Below are 23,818 nucleotides of genomic sequence, written 5' to 3'. Positions count from 1 at the left end.
TGAAAGGAGTGCCGGGCCAGTGTGGCTCTTTGCTTCCAGGCACAACAGACGCAGCACGGCATGGCAACGTCTCACCTGGCATGTGGAATAGGTTCTGGGGAGCTTGGGCGGTGCAGTGGAAGAGACGCTAGCAGCGGAAAAGGAGGAGGCAGCTGAGGAGGAGAGGGAGGAGGATGGAGTAGGAGGAGGAGAAGAAGAGTCAGGCCTGCATGCAATCCGTGGCGGTAAAACCAAATCTACACGGGTGCCACGGGTTACATGCTTGACGGCCGTCAGAAGGTTCACCCAGTGGGCAGTAAAACTGATATACCTTCCCTGCCCGTGTTTGCTAGACCACGTGTCTGTGGTCAGATGTATCTTGGCACCGACACTGTGTGCCAGAGATACATTCACTTGCCGCTGAACATGGCCATATAGCTCTGGGATGCCCTTCTCTGAGAAATACTTCCTTCCTGGGACCTTCCATTGTGGTGTTCCAATGGCCACAAATTTGCGAAAGGCCTCCGAGTCCACCAGTTTATATGGCAGTAGTTGGCGGGCTATGAGTTCTGACAAGCCAGCCGCCAACCGTTGGGCAAGAGGGTTATCCGGCGTCATCATTTTTTTACGCTCAAACATTAGGCCCACGGAAGCCTGCCTTTTTGCAGAAAAATGTGAGCTTGGCGTGATGGAAGGTGGAGTGGAGGACAATTGTGAGGAGAGAGGAGAAGGAGAAGTAGAAGACGAGGCTGGACGGTGAGAGCCTGCAGTGTGGCTTTGTGTGTTCCGTTGCTCCCACTGGGCTCGGTGATGGCTGCTCATGTGCCTTCTTAAGGCGGTCGTCCCTAGGTGAGTATTGGGCTTACCGCGACTAACGCGTTGACTGCAAAGATTGCAGATGGCAACGCTATTGTCAGCAGCGGACACGTTAAAAAAAGCCCACACTGCGGAGCCATGTGCCGGTGTCCTGGGAGCGCCAGATGTGACCGTACATGGTCGATGACTCGCTCCTGATACATTTGCAGTCTGCTTTGTCCCTGCTGTGCAATGTAAGTCATTGCTGCTTCTCCTCCCTATCTGCTGGTCCATATCTCCCTCTGAACTCCCCTCCTCTTCCTCTCTTGTGGGCACCCACGTGACATCACTAGACACGTCATCATCAACGTCACCTTCCCCACCGCTATAAGTAGAGTAGGCAGCAACACCGGGGACCAACCTCCTCCTTGGGCTGATCTGGGTACTGGCGTCAGACTGCTGAGTAGCGCTTGTTGCTACCTCCTCTTCCTGATCCAATACCAAGAGTGGCTGCGCATCAGAAATGTCCTCTTGATATGGATCGGAAAATAATTCCAGTGACTCAAGCGGAAGGTATGTGGTGGTGGTGGTGGTGGTCGTGTTGTTGGTGGTAGTGTCTTTGGGGGTGCACATAGCAGAGAGTGAAGAAGAGGGTGCAGATCGAGAGGATGAGGAGGGTGCAGAAGAGTAAGGCTGAGCGAGCCACTCAACCAAGTCTGGTGCATCCTTTAAAGTAATTGAACGCACCTTCTGCAACTTCCCACTTTGGCTCAAGCCTGTTGCTCCTGCCCTACCCCTACCACCCCTGCGGAAGGGCCTGCCTCTTCCTCTGCATGTCATTTTTTAAATGACCCTGTGACAAAACTCTTAGTCCCTATACCGCTGAAGGACTGCTGCAGTATAGGTGAGCGGTCAGCAGTGGTGCACGTCAACCCTATCTATTGTGGACCTATAGCGGTCCTTACAGAACAGCAGACTGTACCGCACTCAAGCCTATGTACCGTAGCACCCTATACCAAGTTACCAGTCCTTATAAGAACTTTTGTGGACCAAGCAGGTTGTGTATTAGTGTTTAGCAGACTGTACGTCAGTCCCTATACCGCTGAAGGACTGCTGCAGTATAGGGCAGCGGTCAGCAGTGGTGCACGTCAACCCTATCTATTGTGGACCTATAGCGGTCCTTACAGAACAGCAGACTGTACCGCACTCAAGCCTATGTACCGTAGCACCCTATACCAAGTTACCAGTCCTTATAAGAACTTTTGTGGACCAAGCAGGTTGTGTATTAGTGTTTAGCAGACTGTACGTCAGTCCCTATACCGCTGAAGGACTGCTGCAGTATAGGGCAGCGGTCAGCAGTGGTGCACGTCAACCCTATCTATTGTGGACCGATAGCGGTCCTTACAGAACAGCAGACTGTACCGCACTCAAGCCTATGTACCGTAGCACCCTATACCAAGTTACCAGTCCTTATAAGAACTTTTGTGGAACAAGCAGGTTGTGTGTTAGTGATTAGCAGACTGTACGTCAGTCCCTATACCAATGAAGGACTGCTGCAGTATAGGGCAGCGGTCAGCAGTAGTGCACGGCAACCCTATGTATTGTGGACCGATAGCGGTCCTTACAGAACAGCAGACTGTAACGCACTCAGGCCTATGTACCGTAGCACCCTATACCAAGTTACCAGTCCTTATAAGAACTTTTGTGGACCAAGCAGGTTGTGTGTTAGTGATTAGCAGACTGTACGTCAGTCCCTATACCAATGAAGGACTGCTGCAGTATAGGGCAGCGGTCAGCAGTAGTGCACGGCAACCCTATGTATTGTGGACCGATAGCGGTCCTTACAGAACAGCAGACTGTAACGCACTCAGGCCTATGTACCGTAGCACCCTATACCAAGTTACCAGTCCTTATAAGAACTTTTGTGGACCAAGCAGGTTGTGTGTTAGTGATTAGCAGACTGTACGTCAGTCCCTATACCAATGAAGGACTGCTGCAGTATAGGGCAGCGGTCAGCAGTAGTGCACGGCAACCCTATGTATTGTGGACCGATAGCGGTCCTTACAGAACAGCAGACTGTACTGCACTCAGGCCTATGTACCGTAGCACCCTATACCAAGTTACCAGTCCTTATAAAAACTTTTGTGGACCAAGCAGGTTGTGTGTTAGTGTTTAGCAGACTGTGCGTCAGTCCCTATACCGCTGAAGGACTGCTGCAGTATAGGGCAGCGGTCAGCAGTAGTGCACGGCAACCCTATGTATTGTGGACCGATAGCGGTCCTTACAGAACAGCAGACTGTAACGCACTCAGGCCTATGTACCGTAGCACCCTATACCAAGTTACCAGTCCTTATAAGAACTTTTGTGGACCAAGCAGGTTGTGTGTTAGTGATTAGCAGACTGTGCGTCAGTCCCTATACCGCTGAAGGACTGCTGCAGTATAGGGCAGCGGTCAGCAGTGGTGCACGTCAACCCTATCTATTGTGGACCGATAGCGGTCCTTACAGAACAGCAGACTGTACCGCACTCAAGCCTATGTACCGTAGCACCCTATACCAAGTTACCAGTCCTTATAAGAACTTTTGTGGAACAAGCAGGTTGTGTGTTAGTGATTAGCAGACTGTACGTCAGTCCCTATACCAATGAAGGACTGCTGCAGTATAGGGCAGCGGTCAGCAGTAGTGCACGGCAACCCTATGTATTGTGGACCGATAGCGGTCCTTACAGAACAGCAGACTGTAACGCACTCAGGCCTATGTACCGTAGCACCCTATACCAAGTTACCAGTCCTTATAAGAACTTTTGTGGACCAAGCAGGTTGTGTGTTAGTGATTAGCAGACTGTGCGTCAGTCCCTATACCGCTGAAGGACTGCTGCAGTATAGGGCAGCGGTCAGCAGTAGTGCACGGCAACCCTATGTATTGTGGACCGATAGCGGTCCTTACAGAACAGCAGACTGTAACGCACTCAGGCCTATGTACCGTAGCACCCTATACCAAGTTACCAGTCCTTATAAGAACTTTTGTGGACCAAGCAGGTTGTGTGTTAGTGATTAGCAGACTGTACGTCAGTCCCTATACCAATGAAGGACTGCTGCAGTATAGGGCAGCGGTCAGCAGTAGTGCACGGCAACCCTATGTATTGTGGACCGATAGCGGTCCTTACAGAACAGCAGACTGTAACGCACTCAGGCCTATGTACCGTAGCACCCTATACCAAGTTACCAGTCCTTATAAGAACTTTTGTGGACCAAGCAGGTTGTGTGTTAGTGATTAGCAGACTGTACGTCAGTCCCTATACCAATGAAGGACTGCTGCAGTATAGGGCAGCGGTCAGCAGTAGTGCACGGCAACCCTATGTATTGTGGACCGATAGCGGTCCTTACAGAACAGCAGACTGTAACGCACTCAGGCCTATGTACCGTAGCACCCTATACCAAGTTACCAGTCCTTATAAGAACTTTTGTGGACCAAGCAGGTTGTGTGTTAGTGATTAGCAGACTGTACGTCAGTCCCTATACCAATGAAGGACTGCTGCAGTATAGGGCAGCGGTCAGCAGTAGTGCACGGCAACCCTATGTATTGTGGACCGATAGCGGTCCTTACAGAACAGCAGACTGTACTGCACTCAGGCCTATGTACCGTAGCACCCTATACCAAGTTACCAGTCCTTATAAAAACTTTTGTGGACCAAGCAGGTTGTGTGTTAGTGTTTAGCAGACTGTGCGTCAGTCCCTATACCGCTGAAGGACTGCTGCAGTATAGGGCAGCGGTCAGCAGTAGTGCACGGCAACCCTATGTATTGTGGACCGATAGCGGTCCTTACAGAACAGCAGACTGTAACGCACTCAGGCCTATGTACCGTAGCACCCTATACCAAGTTACCAGTCCTTATAAGAACTTTTGTGGACCAAGCAGGTTGTGTGTTAGTGATTAGCAGACTGTGCGTCAGTCCCTATACCGCTGAAGGACTGCTGCAGTATAGGGCAGCGGTCAGCAGTAGTGCACGTCAACCCTATGTATTGTGGACCGATAGCGGTCCTTACAGAACAGCAGACTGTACTGCACTCAGGCCTATGTACCGTAGCACCCTATACCAAGTTACCAGTCCTTATAAAAACTTTTGTGGACCAAGCAGGTTGTGTGTTAGTGATTAGCAGACTGTACGTCAGTCCCTATACCAATGAAGGACTGCTGCAGTATAGGGCAGCGGTCAGCAGTAGTGCACGGCAACCCTATGTATTGTGGACCGATAGCGGTCCTTACAGAACAGCAGACTGTACTGCACTCAGGCCTATGTACCGTAGCACCCTATACCAAGTTACCAGTCCTTATAAGAACTTTTGTGGACCAAGCAGGTTGTGTGTTAGTGATTAGCAGACTGTACGTCAGTCCCTATACCAATGAAGGACTGCTGCAGTATAGGGCAGCGGTCAGCAGTAGTGCACGTCAACCCTATGTATTGTGGACCGATAGCGGTCCTTACAGAACAGCAGACTGTACTGCACTCAGGCCTATGTACCGTAGCACCCTATACCAAGTTACCAGTCCTTATAAAAACTTTTGTGGACCAAGCAGGTTGTGTGTTAGTGATTAGCAGACTGTACGTCAGTCCCTATACCAATGAAGGACTGCTGCAGTATAGGGCAGCGGTCAGCAGTAGTGCACGGCAACCCTATGTATTGTGGACCGATAGCGGTCCTTACAGAACAGCAGACTGTAACGCACTCAGGCCTATGTACCGTAGCACCCTATACCAAGTTACCAGTCCTTATAAGAACTTTTGTGGACCAAGCAGGTTGTGTGTTAGTGATTAGCAGACTGTACGTCAGTCCCTATACCAATGAAGGACTGCTGCAGTATAGGGCAGCGGTCAGCAGTAGTGCACGGCAACCCTATGTATTGTGGACCGATAGCGGTCCTTACAGAACAGCAGACTGTACTGCACTCAGGCCTATGTACCGTAGCACCCTATACCAAGTTACCAGTCCTTATAAGAACTTTTGTGGACCAAGCAGGTTGTGTGTTAGTGTTTAGCAGACTGTGCGTCAGTCCCTATACCGCTGAAGGACTGCTGCAGTATAGGGCAGCGGTCAGCAGTAGTGCACGGCAACCCTATGTATTGTGGACCGATAGCGGTCCTTACAGAACAGCAGACTGTAACGCACTCAGGCCTATGTACCGTAGCACCCTATACCAAGTTACCAGTCCTTATAAGAACTTTTGTGGACCAAGCAGGTTGTGTGTTAGTGATTAGCAGACTGTACGTCAGTCCCTATACCAATGAAGGACTGCTGCAGTATAGGGCAGCGGTCAGCAGTAGTGCACGGCAACCCTATGTATTGTGGACCGATAGCGGTCCTTACAGAACAGCAGACTGTAACGCACTCAGGCCTATGTACCGTAGCACCCTATACCAAGTTACCAGTCCTTATAAGAACTTTTGTGGACCAAGCAGGTTGTGTGTTAGTGATTAGCAGACTGTACGTCAGTCCCTATACCAATGAAGGACTGCTGCAGTATAGGGCAGCGGTCAGCAGTAGTGCACGGCAACCCTATGTATTGTGGACCGATAGCGGTCCTTACAGAACAGCAGACTGTAACGCACTCAGGCCTATGTACCGTAGCACCCTATACCAAGTTACCAGTCCTTATAAGAACTTTTGTGGACCAAGCAGGTTGTGTGTTAGTGTTTAGCAGACTGTGCGTCAGTCCCTATACCGCTGAAGGACTGCTGCAGTATAGGGCAGCGGTCAGCAGTAGTGCACGTCAACCCTATGTATTGTGGACCGATAGCGGTCCTTACAGAACAGCAGACTGTAACGCACTCAGGCCTATGTACCGTAGCACCCTATACCAAGTTACCAGTCCTTATAAGAACTTTTGTGGACCAAGCAGGTTGTGTATTAGTGTTTAGCAGACTGTGCGTCAGTCCCTATACCGCTGAAGGACTGCTGCAGTATAGGGCAGCGGTCAGCAGTAGTGCACGGCAACCCTATCTATTGTGGACCGATAGCGGTCCTTACAGAACAGCAGACTGTACCGCACCCAAGCCTATGTACCGTAGCACCCTAGACAGACCAAGTTACCAGTCCTTATAAGAACTTTTGTGGAACAAGTGAGTTGTGAATGATTAGCAGACTGCAGCAGAAGGGCAGCAGTCAAGTATAATATTCTTTCTATATTTGGAAGAAAGAATATTATACGTGTACAAGCCTATTACCGTACCACTGATACCAGTCCTGAAAAGAACCTTTGTGGAACTAATAGTAACAGCAAGTCTTTAAAATTATCCTCACTGCCTGACACACTGCTTCCTGCCTGTCCCTATACAAATTGGCAAAAAAGAGTAGGCTGGAACGATTAGCTGGAACAGCTCTTTTGTGGACCTGATAGTAACAGCTAATGATGATGATGATGATGATGATGAAGAAAGACTAATCTGGCTGAGCTGTCCCTAAAATAGCAGCATACAGCGCTCTGTCCCTTTATCTAAACTGACAAAAGAAACTCAGGCTGCTGACCTAACACCTATACCAGTCCTGAAAAGAACTTTTGTGTACCAAATAGCTAGCGTTTTCTCTGTCCCTACTCCACACAGGATCCTTTCCCTACAGTGACAGAAGAAAGAATGTAAAATGGCCACCGGATCGGGTGTATTTATAGGTTAGGGGGAATGTCCAAGTGTCCATGAGCTGTCATGTCTCAATTGGTTGTCCTGTAACACATGATAAACGTGTCACGAAAGGTTAAAGTTCTTGTATACATTAAACACGTAAGTCCGCCGGGGCGAACGACGGAAAAAGGCGTTCGAACCCGCGGACGGCGAAAGTCGGAAATTCGCCGCGAAACGACCGCCGGGCGAACCGTTCGGCCATCACTAATAGACATACACACTTGAGTGTTATCTGCATGTCTAAAAAATGTTGGTGGAGGGGGGTGATAATTTGCTAACATGAGCACCGTTATACTTCTGTAAGTAGCTGTACCTGGACAAGAGACATGTTCTGAGAAAACAACAGACATCAGGCGGTGTCCATTGTAGCCAGACATCCTTTCACATCCTTAAGTGAAGTCTGTTGATATGGAAACACTGTTTTCCATTGTTGACATATACATATATAACTTCATTACCGGCGGCAAAGGTAAGTCCTGCTGTATAACGCATCGTGCAAAGTGCTGAATCCTTCTGAGCTCGGAGAAAAATAATACAATATTTAATTATGCAATTCATTCAACAATCGCCAGCGTTTTTGAGCATTTGAATGTAATTCTTCTCTTCTCTTCTAGAGCGGAGTTAGCAATAAATGATTCTTCTGCCCTGACTGGTACAGAGAGGAGCCGTGACAACATCAAATCCAATATTAGACCACCAATAGCTAAATGGAGACACAACCAGACATTGTCAATGAAAATCAGGTAAGTCCTTTGTCATAGCTCCCAACTGTCCCTGATTTGGAGGGACTGTCCCTGATTTGCAGCAATGTCCCTCTGTCCCTCATTCCTCCTCCTTTGTCCCTCATTTTGGTCTGATCTATATAGATGTATATAAAATGCACTTTTTATCTATCAAAAAGTGTTTCCCAGCACTAAACCTTTCATGTGATTGCTAAATTGCTGTATTTGTAAATTCCAAAAGCCAATATAAAGGAATAGTAGTGGTAAAAAAAGCACGTGTGGGTTTAACCAATCTTGTTTTATTGTACAATTCTCCTTTAAGGGGGCGTGGCAAGGGGTGTGTCCTATGCCTGCATACTTTTGCCGATAGGTGTCCCTCATTCCCATCTCAGAAAGTTGGGAGGTATGCTATGTTACTATAAGGAGACACTCCTCATCCACTTGGTGGGTGTACAGTGGCACAAGATAAGCTTTTAACCTTGCTTACTGGGCATTTAAACCCCCCTCCTGTCCAGACCAGTTTTCAGCTTTCAGCACTGTCGCACTTTGAATGACAATTGTGCGATCATACTGTACACTGTAGAGGTATTTGATCACCTCTGCGTTTTTTATTTTTTGTACAAAAAATGTAAAAAGACCGAATTTAATTACATTTTTTTATTTTTTTATATTTTGTTATAAAATTTTAAAACAGGTAATTTTTCTCCTTCATTGATGTACGCTGATGAGGTCGGCACTGATGGGCACCGATAAGTGGCACTGGTGGGTGCTGATGGGTGGCAGTGATGGGCACTGATGGGTGGCAATAATGGGCACTAATCGGTTACACTGATAGGCAGCACTGCTAGGTCTCACTGATTGGCACCACTAGTGGGCATGGATAGGTGGCACTCATGGGCATTGATACGTGGCACTGTGGGCACTGGCAGGTGGCAATGGCAGGTTGCACTAGCAGGGGGTACTAGTGGGCACAGATGAGGCATAATTGCCTCTTCCTCTTCAGGACCGATGTCTCTTGCAGATAAGCCGGAGATCGGCTTTTTTTCTCCTCACGCTGTCAACGTCAGGAGAAAAAAAATGTTTACCGAGCTTTTGCTTACATCAAGTGATCAGCTGTCATTGGCTGACAGTTGATCACATGGTAAGGGGCCGGGACCTCTTTCGGCTATAGTGTGGACGTCAAGTGGTTAAAGAAGAACTATAGTAAAAAAAAAAATTTTTAAAATTCATTTTGGATATAACCCCTGTCCATTTTTTTTGTTGCCCTTCCCTTCCTGTCCCATAGCCAAACAGGAAGTGGGAGAAAATCCCTGCAAATTAAGTGAATTCCTAGGGGAACCCCAAGTGACCAGAACTAGGGTTCCCATTGGAACATTACCCCTCTATTACTTTTCTGAGGACAACCCAAAATGTGGAATTTTCTTTTACTTTCACTTTCACTGATAACTGTAAACAGGACAAACAGAGAAGGTAAATTTCCCTAACGGGGTCACAGACAGCAATAATAACTGACAGGTGTTCTAATCCTTCTGTACTCCATCCAAAAAAATAAAATCATTTTTGTTTTTGCCTTTAGTTATACTTTAAGGCCCATTTTTATTGTTCTAGAACTTAAAGCGGAGTTCCACCCAAAAGTGGAACCTCCGCTTATTGGACCCCCCCCCCCCCAGTTGCCACATTTGGCACATTTTAGGGGGGGTGGGGGAAATGGGTACCTGCTCCGGGGACCGTCCCTTGGAAGTTCGGCCCCCCTCCTCCACCGACCGGGCCAGTTAGAAAGCGCAGCACCCTTCGCACATGCGCAGTAGGAAACTGGCTGTGAAGCCAAGAGGCTTCATTGCCAGCTTCCCTTACCATAAATGGTGTTGGCAGCACCCGAGAGCCGATCCAAAAATCGGCTGGGGTGCCGACATCACAAGAACCCTGGACAGGAAAGTGTCCTAATACCAAAAGTCAGCAGCTACAGTATTTGTAGCTGCTGACTTTTAATTTGTTCGTGGGGGGACTCTTTTTTAAAGTATATGTTGGCCCTCACCTTTTAAAACAACCCATTTGGTTTAACCACTTTCAGACCGGACCATTTTGCTGGTCAAAGACCAGACCACTTTTTGCGATTCGGCACTGCATCGCTTTAACTGACAATTGCGCGGTCGTGCGACGTGGCTCCCAAACAAAATTGACGTCCTTTTTTTTCCCACAAATAGAGCTTTCTTTTGGTGGTATTTGATCACCCCTGCGGTTTTCATTTTTTGCGCTATAAACAAAAATAGAGCGACAATTTTGAAAAAAACGCATTATTTTTTACTTTTTGTTATAATAAATATCCCCCAAAAATATATAAAAAAACATTTTTTCCCTCAGTTTAGGCCGATACATATTCGTATTTGCTCACACCAATCAATATACGCTTGTTGCGATTTTTTTTACCAAAAATATGTAGAATACATATCGGCCTAAACTGAGGAAAACTATTTTTTTTATATATTTTTGGGGGATATTTATTATAGCAAAAGGTAAAAAGTGATGCGTTTTTTTCTAAATTGAGGCTCTTTTTTTGTTTATAGCGGGAAAAAAAATGCAGAGGTGATCAAATACCACCAAAAGAAAACTCTATTTGCAGGAAAAAAAGGACTTCAATTTTGTTTGGGTACAACGTTGCACGACCGCACAATTGTCAGTTAAAGCGACGCAGTGCTGAATAGCAAAAAGTGCTCTGGTCAGGAAGGGGGTAAAATCTTCCGGGGCTAAAGCAGTTAAAACATTTTTTCATCTTTTAAAAGTGATCATATACCCTCTGTTCTCAGCTGCTTAAGAGAGCTGTGGCAGGGGAATCAGCAGCACACTGATCTTTCCAGTAAATTTATCCAAAGTTCCGAAATATCTAAAATACGAATATCTAAAGGAATGAAACGTAAAGCAATAGTAATAATAAATAACAATAATAATAATAATAATAATAATAAAAACTTTTTTTATTATTATTATTTATTATTAATTTGTTAGGTTCCATTTCTTAAGATGCGGCATTCGTTATTCCCTATAATTCGTAACTTTGGATAAGTTCGTATTCATTACATTCACTAACACCCAAATTTGAAAGGAAATTCCAATGCCTATAATTTAATAATTAGTTATTATTATTTAGAACTTTCGGATTCCATTCTTTTCCAATTTTCAGATTTACTTTCTTATTTTCGGATTTTCTAATTTATGAATTTTCCAATTTACGAAATTACGAATTAACGAAATTACGAATTTACGAAATTACGAATTTATGAATTTTCGAATTAAGAAATTACGAATTTTTAAATTTATGAATTTACAAATCTTCTAATTTACGAAATTACAAATTTATGAAATTACGAATTTTCGAAATTAATGAATTTAATAATTTACGAAATGACCCAAAAAAGAAACTCACGAATTGTTCAGCAGTGCACATTTCTAGTTTTACCTTTCTGTAATTTATCAACGTGGTTGATCCAGAATTTGTTTGTTTTTATTTCTGTTATTTTTTTTTCTTTCTGTTATTTTATGCTGAAGCTGGGTGGCCTGTGCTGCTGAAAGTCTCTGGAACTAATCAAGGGATATCACTGAGGATCTGGACTGGAGAGATCATTGCAAAAATGTCTGTGCAATATTGGAATGGAGGCATTTAAATGAGTATAGACCTGGGTGTTGGTGATGGTGACTGTGGCTGCTCCTATCCTTTGTGCATCAGTTCTAGTGCTTGCCTGGCCTGGGATATTTCTGAAATTGTCTCAGTGCTGTCCATTGTTGGGGTCATTACCAAATAGACTGCCCTAAGGATAGTGACTCTCTTCACTATCTTACTGGTCAGTACTATAGGAGTATCCCACCACTCTTCATGCCCTAATCCAAGTTCACCTAGCCATACATATTTGAAAAGACTGTTCACTGAACCAGAAGAGAGACGGTTGTTGTGTGCCTGGCTGCTATTGAACTAATCTGGAAAAGGAACCTGGGACAAATCACCAGACCCTTTTGGGGGGGAGCACTACACTCCAAAACAGTGGTCATCAACCCTGTCCTCAGGGCCCACTAACAGGCCAGGTTTTATGTATTACCTTGGGGAGATGAAGACTAGAATACTGCAATCACTGAGCAACAAATGAGATCACCTGTGATGTATTTCAGTTATCTTGCAAACCTGGCCTGTTAGTTGGCCCTGAGGACAGGGTTGATGATGACCACTGCTCCAAAACACTCAATATCAAAAATCCCAAAGATTTCAGCTGGGTCTGTTCACAGTTGAGTGAGATACAAACTTCAAGCGCTTTTCGCCTCAGTAGGCTTTATCGGGAGGGCCAAAAAAACTAATAACTAGCTTTCCATTGGCTAAAAATAAGCTCAAGCCTCGGGCACCTGTCTGTACAAACATTAAGAAAAAGCCAGCAAACAATTAAAGACACTTATCTCAAGTTTGAACGCAGCCTTATGCCCGGTACACACGGTTGGATTTTCCGACGGAAAATGTTCGATGGGAGCCTTGTGTCAGAAATTCCGACCGTGTGTAGGCTCCATCTGACATTTTCCATCGGAATTTCCGTCACACAAAAATTGAGATCCGGATCTCAAATTTTCCGACAACAAAATCCGTTGTCGGAAATTCCGATCGTGTGTACATAATTTCCGACGCACAGAGTTACACGCATGCTCGGAATCAAGCAGAAGAGCCACACTGGCTATTGAACTTGATTTTTCTCGGCTCGTCGTACGTGCTGTACGTCACCGCGTTCTTGACGTTCACAATTTCCGTTCACAATTTCCATCCAACTTTGTGTGACCGTGTGTATGCAAAACAAGTTTGAGCCAACCTCCGTCGGAAAAAAATCCCATGGATTTTGTTGTCGAAGTATATCCGATCAATGTCCAATCGTGTGTATGTGGCATTAGAGATCATGCAGACCCTTGTACTATTAAATTGTACAAGAGTGTTTACTAAAGTAAAGCTACACTATACTGTCAAAAAGACATGGACATCCCCTTAAAACTGAACCTTCAGTCATTTTTTCCTCTTTCCATCTATTAAATCTTCTCCCCTTGTTGTTTTAACTTTGGATAGTAAAACATTTTTTTCTGCCTGTAAATACCTTATACAGCCCACTTTTCTTGTCTGGTAAAAAAGCTTAGGCTTATGACATCATACACAGCTCTCTCTCACTCTTGTGAGAGTTTACCAGGAAGGATGAGTCATAAGAGGGCCAATGAGAACTTCAGAGTTGGAGGCATGTCTCTGTGTGTGTCTGTATAAATCTAGAAAGTCAACAGGCAGCAGCTTCAACTGCCCACAGTTAAAATGCTTGCAGCCAGACTCAGTGGAGGGAGATTTCTGCAGCATATTTGGCAAGTACAGAATCACAGTATATATAAAATAATATACAAAGTGGTTGGAGGGAAGCTTCAGAATAGCAAAGATGTTTTTATTACAAATTATGTGAGCAGACTGCAGTTCCTCTTTAATTCCGCAAATAAAATATGCTGTTCTTTAAAAATGGGTGTATTCAATCATAGCTTCCAACTGTCCCTGATTTCGAGGGACTGTTCCTGATTTGGAACAAAGTCCCTCTGTCCCTCTTTCCCCCTCATTTGAACCTCCTTTTGGACTGATCTATATAGTTGTATATAAAATGCACTTTTTATCTTTCAAAAAGTGTTTCCCGGTGCTAAATCTTTCATCCAAATTCTAAATTATGGCATTTGTAAATGTCAAAAGACAATTTAAAGGAATAAGTGTTAATAAATAGAAACTTGTGGGTAGGGATGAGCTTCAAGTTCGAGTCGAACTCATGTTCTACTCGAACATTGCCTGTTCGCCTGTTCAGCGAACAGTGAACAATTTGGGCTGTTCGCAGCAAATTCGAAAAGCCGGAACACCCTATACAAGTCTATGGGAGAAATCTAAAGTGCTCATTTTAAAGGGTAATATGCAGGTTACTGTCCTAAAAAGTGTTTGGGGACCTGGGTCCTGCCCCAGGGGACATGGATCAATGCAAAAAAAAGTTTTAAAAACGGCCGTTTTTTCAGGAGCAGTGATTTTAATAATGATTAAAGTGAAACAATAAAAGTGTAATATTCCTTTAAATTTCGTAGCTGGGGGGTATCTATAGTATGCCTGTGAAGGGGCGCATGTTTCTGGTGCTTAGAACTGTCGCTGCACAAAGTGTCATTTGTGCAGGAAAAAAAGTCTTTTAAAATCACTTGCGGCTAAATTGTCGGGTCTCCGTAATACAGAGAACACTCAATGAGTGTTCTCTGCATTAGCCGACAATTCATTCATTCATTGATTAAAAAAAAAAAAAAAAAAAAAAAAGCGTGGGGGTTCCCCTAAATTCAATCAAAAGGCCCTTCAGGTCTGACATGGATATTAAGGGGAACCCCGTGTCAAATTTAAAAAAAAAATTGACGTGGGGGTCCCCCCAAATATCCATACCAGACCCTTCAGGTCTGATATGGATATTAAGGGGAACCCCGCATCAAATTTTAAAAAAAAATTGACGTGGGGGTCCCCCTAAATATCCATACCAGACCCTTTATCCGAGCACGCAACCTGGCAGGCCGCAGGAAAAGAGGGGGGGACGAGAGAGCGGCCCCCCCTCCCTCCTGAACCGTACCAGGCCACATACCCTCAACATTGGGAGGATGCTTTGGGGGTCTGTGACCCCTCAAAGCACCTTGTCCCCATGTTGATAAGGACAAGGGCCTCATCCTCACAACCCTGGCCGTTGGTTGTGAGGGTCTGCGGGCGGGGGGCTTATCAGAATCTGGAAGCCCCCTTTAACAAGGGGACCCCCAGATCCCGCCCCCCCCCCTGTTTGAAATGGTAAGGGGGTACAAAAGTACCCCTACCATTTCACAAAGAAAGTGTCAAAATGGTTAAATAAGACAAACACACTTTTTGAAAAATTCCTTTATTAAAAATAAAAAAAAAATAAAAAAAATTCCAGCGGTGCTAATCCACTCTTGCTATCCAGCGACGGGTCTCCGGGGTCCAGCGATGGATGATCATATCCAGCGACGGGGGATCTGTCAGTCCAGCGCTGTCCATACCTCCTTCTTCTGTCTCCACTGCGGAGACACTGCAGAGAGCCGAGCGCTGACATTTCTTATATTGGGAGGGCGGGGCCACCCGTCACCTGACCCCGCCCCTCTGACGCAGGAGAGGGAAGCCAGGGGTTCCCCAGTGACGTGTGGGTGACCCCGCCCCCTCTGATGTAATGCAGGTTTCCGTTACATAAGAGGGGGCGGGGTCACCCACACGTCACTGGGGAACCCCTGGCTTCCCTCTCCTGCGTCAGAGGGGCGGGGTCAGGTGACGGGTGGCCCCGCCCTCCCAATATAAGAAATGTCAGCGCTCGGCTCTCTGCAGTGTCTCCGCAGTGGAGACAGAAGAAGGAGGTATGGACAGCGCTGGACTGAGAGATCCCCCGTCGCTGGATATGATCATCCATCGCTGGACCCCGGAGACCCGTCGCTGGATAGCAAGAGTGGATTAGCACCGCTGGAATTTTTTTTTTATTTTTAATAAAGGAATTTTTCAAAAGTGTGTTTGTCTTATTTAACCATTTTGACACTTTCTTTGTGAAATGGTAGGGGTACTTTTGTACCCCCTTACCATTTCAAACAGGGGGGGGGGCCGGGATCTGGGGGTCCCCTTGTTAAAGGGGGCTTCCAGATTCTGATAAGCCCCCCGCCCGCAGACCCTCACAACCAACGGCCAGGGTTGTGAGGATGAGGCCCTTGTCCTTATCAACATGGGGACAAGGTGCTTTGAGGGGTCACAGACCCCCAAAGCATCCTCCCAATGTTGAGGGTATGTGGCCTGGTACGGTTCAGGAGGGAGGGGGGGCCGCTCTCTCGTCCCCCCCTCTTTTCCTGCGGCCTGCCAGGTTGCGTGCTCGGATAAAGGGTCTGGTATGGATATTTAGGGGGACCCCCACGTCAATTTTTTTTTAAAATTTGATGCGGGGTTCCCCTTAATATCCATATCAGACCTGAAGGGTCTGGTATGGATATTTGGGGGGACCCCCACGTCAATTTTTTTTTTAAATTTGACACGGGGTTCCCCTTAATATCCATGTCAGACCTGAAGGGCCTTTTGATTGAATTTAGGGGAACCCCCACGCTTTTTTTTTTTTTTTTTTTTTTTTAATCAATGAATGAATGAATTGTCGGCTAATACAGAGAACACTCATTGAGTGTTCTCTGTATTACGGAGACCCGACAATTTAGCCGCAAGTGATTTTAAAAGACTTTTTTTCCTGCACAAATGACACTTTGTGCAGCGACAGTTCTAAGCACCAGAAACATGCGCCCCTTCACAGGCATACTATAGATACCCCCCAGCTACGAAATTTAAAGGAATATTACACTTTTATTGTTTCACTTTAATCATTATTAAAATCACTGCTCCTGAAAAAACGGCAGTTTTTAAAACTTTTTTTTGCATTGATCCATGTCCCCTGGGGCAGGACCCAGGTCCCCAAACACTTTTTAGGACAGTAACTTTCATATTACCCTTTAAAATGAGCACTTTAGATTGTGAACGTTCGAGTCCCATAGACTTTAATAGGGTTCTAAAGTTCACACGAAGTTTAGGTCTGTTCGCAGGTTCTGGTGCGAACCGAACAGGGGGGTGTTCGGCTCATCCCTACTTGTGGGTTTAAATCATTTTCATTTACATTTGGACCAATGTAACTAGACATATACACTACCTTTGGGATCCCTCTAGGACACAGGTCTCCATTTTTTTTTTTAATAAGTGTTTATTGGAACATGAAAAGGTAAAAGATAGACATTAAACATATTCTATGCAATTTTACATGTAAAGTGCAATAGTTTACCTGAGCAATTTATAACATCCAGGGCCCAAATGCAAAAAGTAATGGATTCTATGCTTATACGAGGATCATCACCAGAGCGTGTGGCGTTGATCAGGCAAAGACATGCTTCTAGTCAAATATTCAAGACTGACAAAATGCATAGAGTTTATCAAAAAAAGAAAGAAAAGAAATAAGAAGAAGTGGGGAAACAAAAAAAAGGGGGGTGGGGTGGGGCGTTAGCATGCATGGCAACATGTTGAAGGTGAGTATTACTAATCCAATTGGGTCTTGTAAGAATAGAGTCAAGCTTAGACCTCAAGAGAACCAAACTTCAAGAAAAAGGAGCATTGAGATCATTTCAGGGAAGGTGGTCTCAGTCTCAATGGGTTTGTGTTATGAGCTCTTTGTAAAATGGGGTGGTTGTGAATTCTATCCATGGGGTCCAGGTTATAGTGTGTCACTGGGAGGTATTCTTGCTGCGATGGGTGATGTCTTCCATGAGGTGCACGTCTGATATTTTTTGTAACCAGCTTTTCATTGATGGAATCTTAGGTTGTCCCCAGAGGGAGGGTATTAAAGCTTTGGTCGTGTTGAGCAGATGAGGCACGAGTGAGCATTTATAGATTCCAATGGGTTCCTTGGTTGCATGGAAAAGGATGATCCAAAGGTCATTGGGAAGATTAACGTCGGAAATCTGACGTTGGACCAAAAAGGGCGAATAATTGGGCACGTCCACCAAATATGTGCGTGTGTTGCCACAATTCCTCCAGCATAACAGGGAATTGGCAGGGAACATCTGGTGTAATTTTGATTGGGGTATAGTGCCATCTGGCAAGTAATTTATAATTGACCTCAGCCATTTTTGAAGTGAGAGATGTGATGTGAGTCAATGGTAGGATTGTATCCTTCTGATGCTTCATGAGGTAAGATTTCAGATCTGATTCCCATTTAGCCAGATACGACGGAAGTGTGTCATTCTGGAGTTTAATGAGGGCATTGTAGAAGATCGAGATGTAGTATAAAGGTGGATCCTTTGGATTGAAAACTTCTTCAGTGCCATTTAGGTCTTGTAATAAACGGCTGAGGTAAGGTTCAGTGGAAGCGTTGTAGTTGGAGGAACCTCGTTTGTCTAGAAATGTAATTGGTTTAGAGCCAAGGATTTCAGGTAAAGGCTTGAGGGTATTGGCGCGAAGGATATGATGTAGTAAAAGGGGCCCTTCCGGAGACCAAGTCTTAAAACCTGGGTCTAGTAAACCTAGTAAGAAATAATCATGGTTAAGAAGTGGTAGTAAGGGGGAATCATATGTCCAGGAAAACTTCTTATGCAGAGCGTCCCATATATCCAAGGTGGAGGTGGTGAGTGAAGAGGTTGTTTTGACGAGATGTCTATGGGAGTGGGGTATCCAAGGAGCAACCGTGAGGTCAACATTACATAGGGAGTGTTCTAGGTTTACCCATAATTTGGAGTTAACAACGTATTTCCATTCAGCTATTCTAGATAATGTTACAGCATAATAATAGGCCTTGAAGTTTGGGAGGGCCTGTCCCCCAGAATCCTTGGAGCAGAATAGTATGTCTCTGGATACTATAACTCTGGGGTGACTGTTCCTCCAAATGAAGCGGGAGATCATGGTTTGTAGTGTGGTGAAGAACCCTACTGGAACACCCAATGGTATCATTTGGAAGAAAAATAGAACTCGAGGTAGAATGTTCATTTTGACAATATTCACTTTACCTAGCCAGGTATGCGACACACTGTTCCATTTTCTTAAATCTTCTCTGACATTATTTAATAAGGGGACGTAATTATGTTTGAAGAGGGAGTGAATGTTAGGTGTGAGATATATTCCCAAATATTTCATACACTGTTGTACCCATCTAAAGGGGAAGAGGGGCCTTAATAGCTTCTCCTCCTGTTTAGGGAGGTTGATATTTAGGATTTCCAACTTGGAAAGATTAATTTTGAATTTGGACAGCATTTGATAAGTGGAAAAAGCTGACATCAAATTAGGTAGTGAGATGCGTGGTTGTTGGATAAAAAATAAGATGTCATCCACATATGCCGCATATTTGTGGGATTTGTCACTCACTTGAATACCGTGGATATTAGTGTTATGTCTAATTGTAGCCAGGAAAGGTTCTAGAGTGAGTGCGAATAAGAGGGGAGACAGGGGGCAGCCCTGTCTGGTCCCATTGAAAAGTGTGAATGGGTCACTTAGAGTGCCATTTATATGGAGCTGTGCGGTTGGATTGGTATAGAGGGAGGAGATGCGGCAAAACATTTGAGGACCCAGACCAAAATGTCATAGGGTCAATTTGAGAAAGTCCCAATCCACCCTATCAAACGCTTTTTCAGAATCAGTGGATATGAGTAGGGTGGATTGAGTATGTCTCCGCACATATTGGATTAGAGATATTGCTCGGAGGGAGTTATCTTTGACTTCTCTACTAGGTATGAAGCCTGTATGATCTGGTGAAACCCAACTAGGTATGAGGGGGAGTAAGCGATTAGCCATGACTTTGGAATAAAATTTAACATCAACATTTAGCAGGGAAATTGGCCTGTAACTGCTACATTGGGTGGGATCTCTTCCCGACTTGGGGATGACTGTAATGTGGGCTGTGAGGGATTCTGGGCGTAGTCCCAAGGTATGTGAGATGGCATAAGCTGTAAGCCGAGGGAGTAGAATGTCACTGAATGTCCTATAGTAAAGAATGGTGTCTCCGTCCGGTCCGGGGGCTTTCCCAGAGGGGGAGGACTTCAGGGCCATTTGGAATTCCTCAACAGAGAATTCCGATTCCAAGTCCCTAAGGGTTGAGTCAGATAGTCTAGGTAGGTTTGCTTCTTTCAGGTAGGTGAGTATGCATTTTCTTCTCTCCTTTGCAGTCAAAGTGTGCGAATCACATTTTACCTTGTATAGATCTCCGTAATACTCCCTGAAGGCTTTGGCTATGTGTGGAGTTGCATGTACAAGATCACCATTAGGGAGTTTTATTTTGGGGATAAAAGATTTAGACTGTTTTGCTTTAAGGGATCTCGCCAGTTGTCTGCTAGGTTTGTTCCCCCACTCGTACAGTGTCTGTGAAAAGCGTTGGAATTTCCTTTTAGTGTCTAGGTTAAGGAGGTTTTTTAATTCTTCACGCTTCAATGTGAGGGCCTTAAGGTGAGTTGAGTGTAAGGAAAGCGTATGCTGTTTTTCTAGGTCTGCTATTTGGTGTAGCACCTGTTCGATTTGTTGACCATGCTCCCTTTTTTTTCTCGCCCCCAATTCAATAAATTGACCTCTCATGGTAGCCTTGTGGGCTTCCCATACGATAGAGGGAGAGGTCTCGGAAGGTTTGTTTTCTTTGAAGTATTGTATTAAATGAGAAGACAATATGGAGACTTCTGCTTGGTTAGAAAGAAGAGAATCATTGAGTTTCCAACAATTAGCCCTTGTACACACGGTCGGAGATTCTGACGGAATGTGTCCTATCGGACCGTTTTGTTGGATAATCTGACTGTGTGTGGTCTCCATTTAACTGTTTCCATCGGAGTATCCGACGGACCAAGTTTTCCAACTTGTCCGTAAAATTTTCCGACAAAATGCTCCGATCGGACATACTACGATCATGTGTAGCCTACTCCGGAGGACAAAGTGCCACGCATGCTCAGATCAAATTCCTAGACCAAAGCTATTGGCTACTAGCCTGAATGTAGTCCCGTCGTAACGAAATAACATCATCACGTTATGTACAATCAGATTTTCCGACAACTTTGTCCGACCGTGTGTATGCAACAGTTTCAGGCAAAATCCGTCGGACAAAATCCAATGGATTTGGTTGTCAGAATGTCCGACCGTGTGTACAAGGGCTTAGAGCGGTGAGCCAAAGTGGGCATGGCCATGCGCATCGACACAGGTGCGTGATCAGATATAGTGGCAGTACCTATATGAGCAGATTGTAAAAGCGGGAGGTGGTAGTGATCTATAAAAATATTATCTATTCGGGAGTATGATTGATGAGTTCTAGAAAAATGTGAAAAATCTTTTTCTTTAGGGTGTAGTATACGCCAGACGTCTAGCAGTTGAAGATCTAAAAGTCTTTTTGTAACGAGTGACAGGCGCTTAAATGAAAAGCTAGAGCGACCCTGGGAGGTGTCCAGAATGGGATCTAGAGGCATATTTATATCCCCTGCCAGGATGATTACCCCTTAGGAAAATTGCGACAATTTGGTGAGAGTCTGGGAGAAGAAGGTGGGCTGGTTGTGGTTCGGGCAATAAATATTTGCTAGGGTACATTGGGTGTTGCCAAGAAAGCCCCTCAGAAAGAGAAAATTACCATGATCATCCGCTTGCATGTTTGTAAGGCGAAAGGGTGCATTGCCGTTAAATCCTATGGCCACACCTTTAGCTTTATTAGTGTCAGATGAGTTATAGTACCACTGAGGAAATTGGGGCGAGGTCAATTTGACCGGCGTTGTATGGGTTAGATGCGTTTCTTGAAGAAAAGCAATGGAGCAGGCCAATTTCTTCAATTCACGGGTAACTTGGTGCCGTTTCGCTGCTACATTCAAACCCCTCACATTATATGAAGTAATTGTGAGTGTGGCCATTATGTCAACGGAAAGTGACCCTTTAGCACATTTTTACATGCATGCCAACCAGGGAAGGGAGGGAAGGGGGGTGGAAGGAAGGAATAGATGAGAAAAGATAAGTTATGAAAAATACGTTTATGTAGAGAACATAATCGTCCATCGGAGAGCTTATGGGAAACCGTAATATGTCACGCAGAATTCTGCGGTGATCCCTGTGGGGAGAGAGAAAGCAGGCAGCAGTCCAGATTTCTGGGGAGAGATAGGGCGATGTGTCTCGGGGGCTACACGCTTTCACCAACCCCAGAAGGAAGGGGGGGGCAGGGGGTATACCGTGGGAGAGGTACATGGGAGCAGAGCGCTCCGCCAGCATTCAGCTAGATGTAATCAGAAAATGAAAGAGATTAGCTCCAGTAAAATCGAGGAAAACATTAAGACAACAGAACCATATCAACGAATTTCTAGTAAAATAAACAATATAACTTGCAGGTATACTCAACTAATCTGGGAGGAGCCCAAAGGAAAGGGGTGTCCAATATGACCCCAAGTGCCTCGCAACAAGACAGTCATAGCAGAGGTTTGCATGAGCACTCTAGGGGGTTGGTTGCACCTTATATTACCTTGGGATCCTGAGTACCTGCATTCAAAGGAAAGAGCATAGACATAGAGGATTACTTCTTATCCATATTTTTGTGCAGAGCCTGTATTTGATGTGCGCCTCTTCTTAGATGGGGTTTTTTGCCATTGGGAGTCCGGGATGGTTGAAAACTTAGGCACAGGGTCTTGCCAACCCAGAAGCTCCACTGGTGGTAAATTGAGATCTTTCAGAAGCTGTGATAGTTCCTCGGGGAACCGAAGAGTGGGAGCGACCATTTTTAGTGGCAATCAGACATGCCGGAAAGCCCCATCTGTAGGTAATCCCGTCTGAATCCCATCTGAACTTATCTGTTCTAGAAGTGGTTTAAGGGCTCTACGACGGTCCAAAATTTCCTTAGATAGGTCTGGGAAAATGCTGATGACTGCCTTTCCCAGCAACAGCCCCCAACTAGGCCTCGATCTGAGCAGGCCCCAGTTCTCCTCCCGCAACCCGCTGTAACTTCCGCGGTCAGCGGACGGGATTATTAGCCGCCAGAGGGGATGGGGCAAGGTCTGTTCAATCCCTGCGTTATGAGGCACTCACTGCACTGTACGGGTCTGTCTGCCTGCAGGGATGGTGCCCATCTGCTGCTCTCAACGGCCACTCCAGAAGACTCAGTCCGAGATTGCTATGTGCCACTTGCACCGGATGGCAGGGCCTCCAATCAGGCTGACGAGAGTGGCCGCTCGTGGCCAGAAGAGCAGAGGGAAGGTGCGGTGTCGCCACGGGACCCTGTAGGCCTCAAGATGGCGCCAGGAGGTCTGTGGAGCGGGCCGCGACGCGTTCCAAACACCTCTCCTCCCTCCTTGCGCTGAACAAACTCCGCCGGATCAGCCACGGAGCGAGCCCAACAGCACTCCAGTGCAGCAGGGGGGATTTAGAGGGGGGATTTAGAGTGCACCGTGGCTGAGGATGACGGTGGATCATTCCGGTCAGCCAGGAGCCCAGGTTCAATGTGTCCTCTCCTGTTCGTGGCTAGACATGCCCCCGGGTCTCCAAATTCGGCCCGCTGGAAGATTTTATCCAGCCCACAGCTGTCAGTGACCTCTCACGTTGGTCTGCAGGCCAACCTTTGGCCTCTATTTCACTCCAACATGCACATTTCACCCCATCTGGCTCGAAGCTCAGGTTCCTCCAGATGTGCTGCCATTGTACCATTGTTGGTTGGCAGGACCCCCGACATCCTGACAAACAATCACACGTTGGCGGACTTTAGTTGCACTTTAACTAGTACATTCATTAAATTGGTCTATACATCTGTCCAAAATGAGGGACAGCTGAGAAGGAAAGAGGGACATAAGGATTTTGTTTCAAATAAGGAACAGTCCCTTCAAATCAGGGGCAGCTGGGAGTGATGCATTGGTCTAAGCTGGATCAATGTAACTTTGAAAAATAAGTCAATGACTAAACTTCCCCAAGACCCGTTTCATACTGAGGCGCTTCTAAACTGCCAGTAAAACACTGAGCTCTCTTGTGGTGCTTTTCAGGTGCTTTTGAAGAACTTTTGAGGTGCTTTTGAGGCACTTTCCATTCATTTCAATGGAGAAGGGCACTTTTAAGGTGCTTTTTTTTTAGCTCTCCAAACATGTCACAC

The 23,818-nt window shown here is 45.6% G+C and overlaps 1 protein-coding gene across 1 annotated transcript in view; it reads left to right on the top strand.

Moving 5' to 3' along the window:
• ST8SIA2 (ST8 alpha-N-acetyl-neuraminide alpha-2,8-sialyltransferase 2) overlaps positions 1-23,818 on the top strand; it is a 540,643-nt gene that overhangs the window by 362,789 nt on the left and 154,036 nt on the right. Inside the window, exon 3 of the mRNA XM_077472929.1 lies at positions 8,064-8,192. Coding sequence (XP_077329055.1) covers positions 8,064-8,192 — 129 coding nt within the window. The remainder of the gene's footprint in view (positions 1-8,063; positions 8,193-23,818) is intronic.

The sequence above is a fragment of the Lithobates pipiens genome, unplaced genomic scaffold (genome assembly GCF_037356315.1).
Source record: "Lithobates pipiens isolate NorthernLeopardFrog02 unplaced genomic scaffold, aLitPip1_a1.2 Scaffold_8, whole genome shotgun sequence".
Classification (NCBI taxonomy): domain Eukaryota; kingdom Metazoa; phylum Chordata; class Amphibia; order Anura; family Ranidae; genus Lithobates; species Lithobates pipiens.
This window is presented reverse-complemented; position numbering and strand designations above follow the sequence as displayed.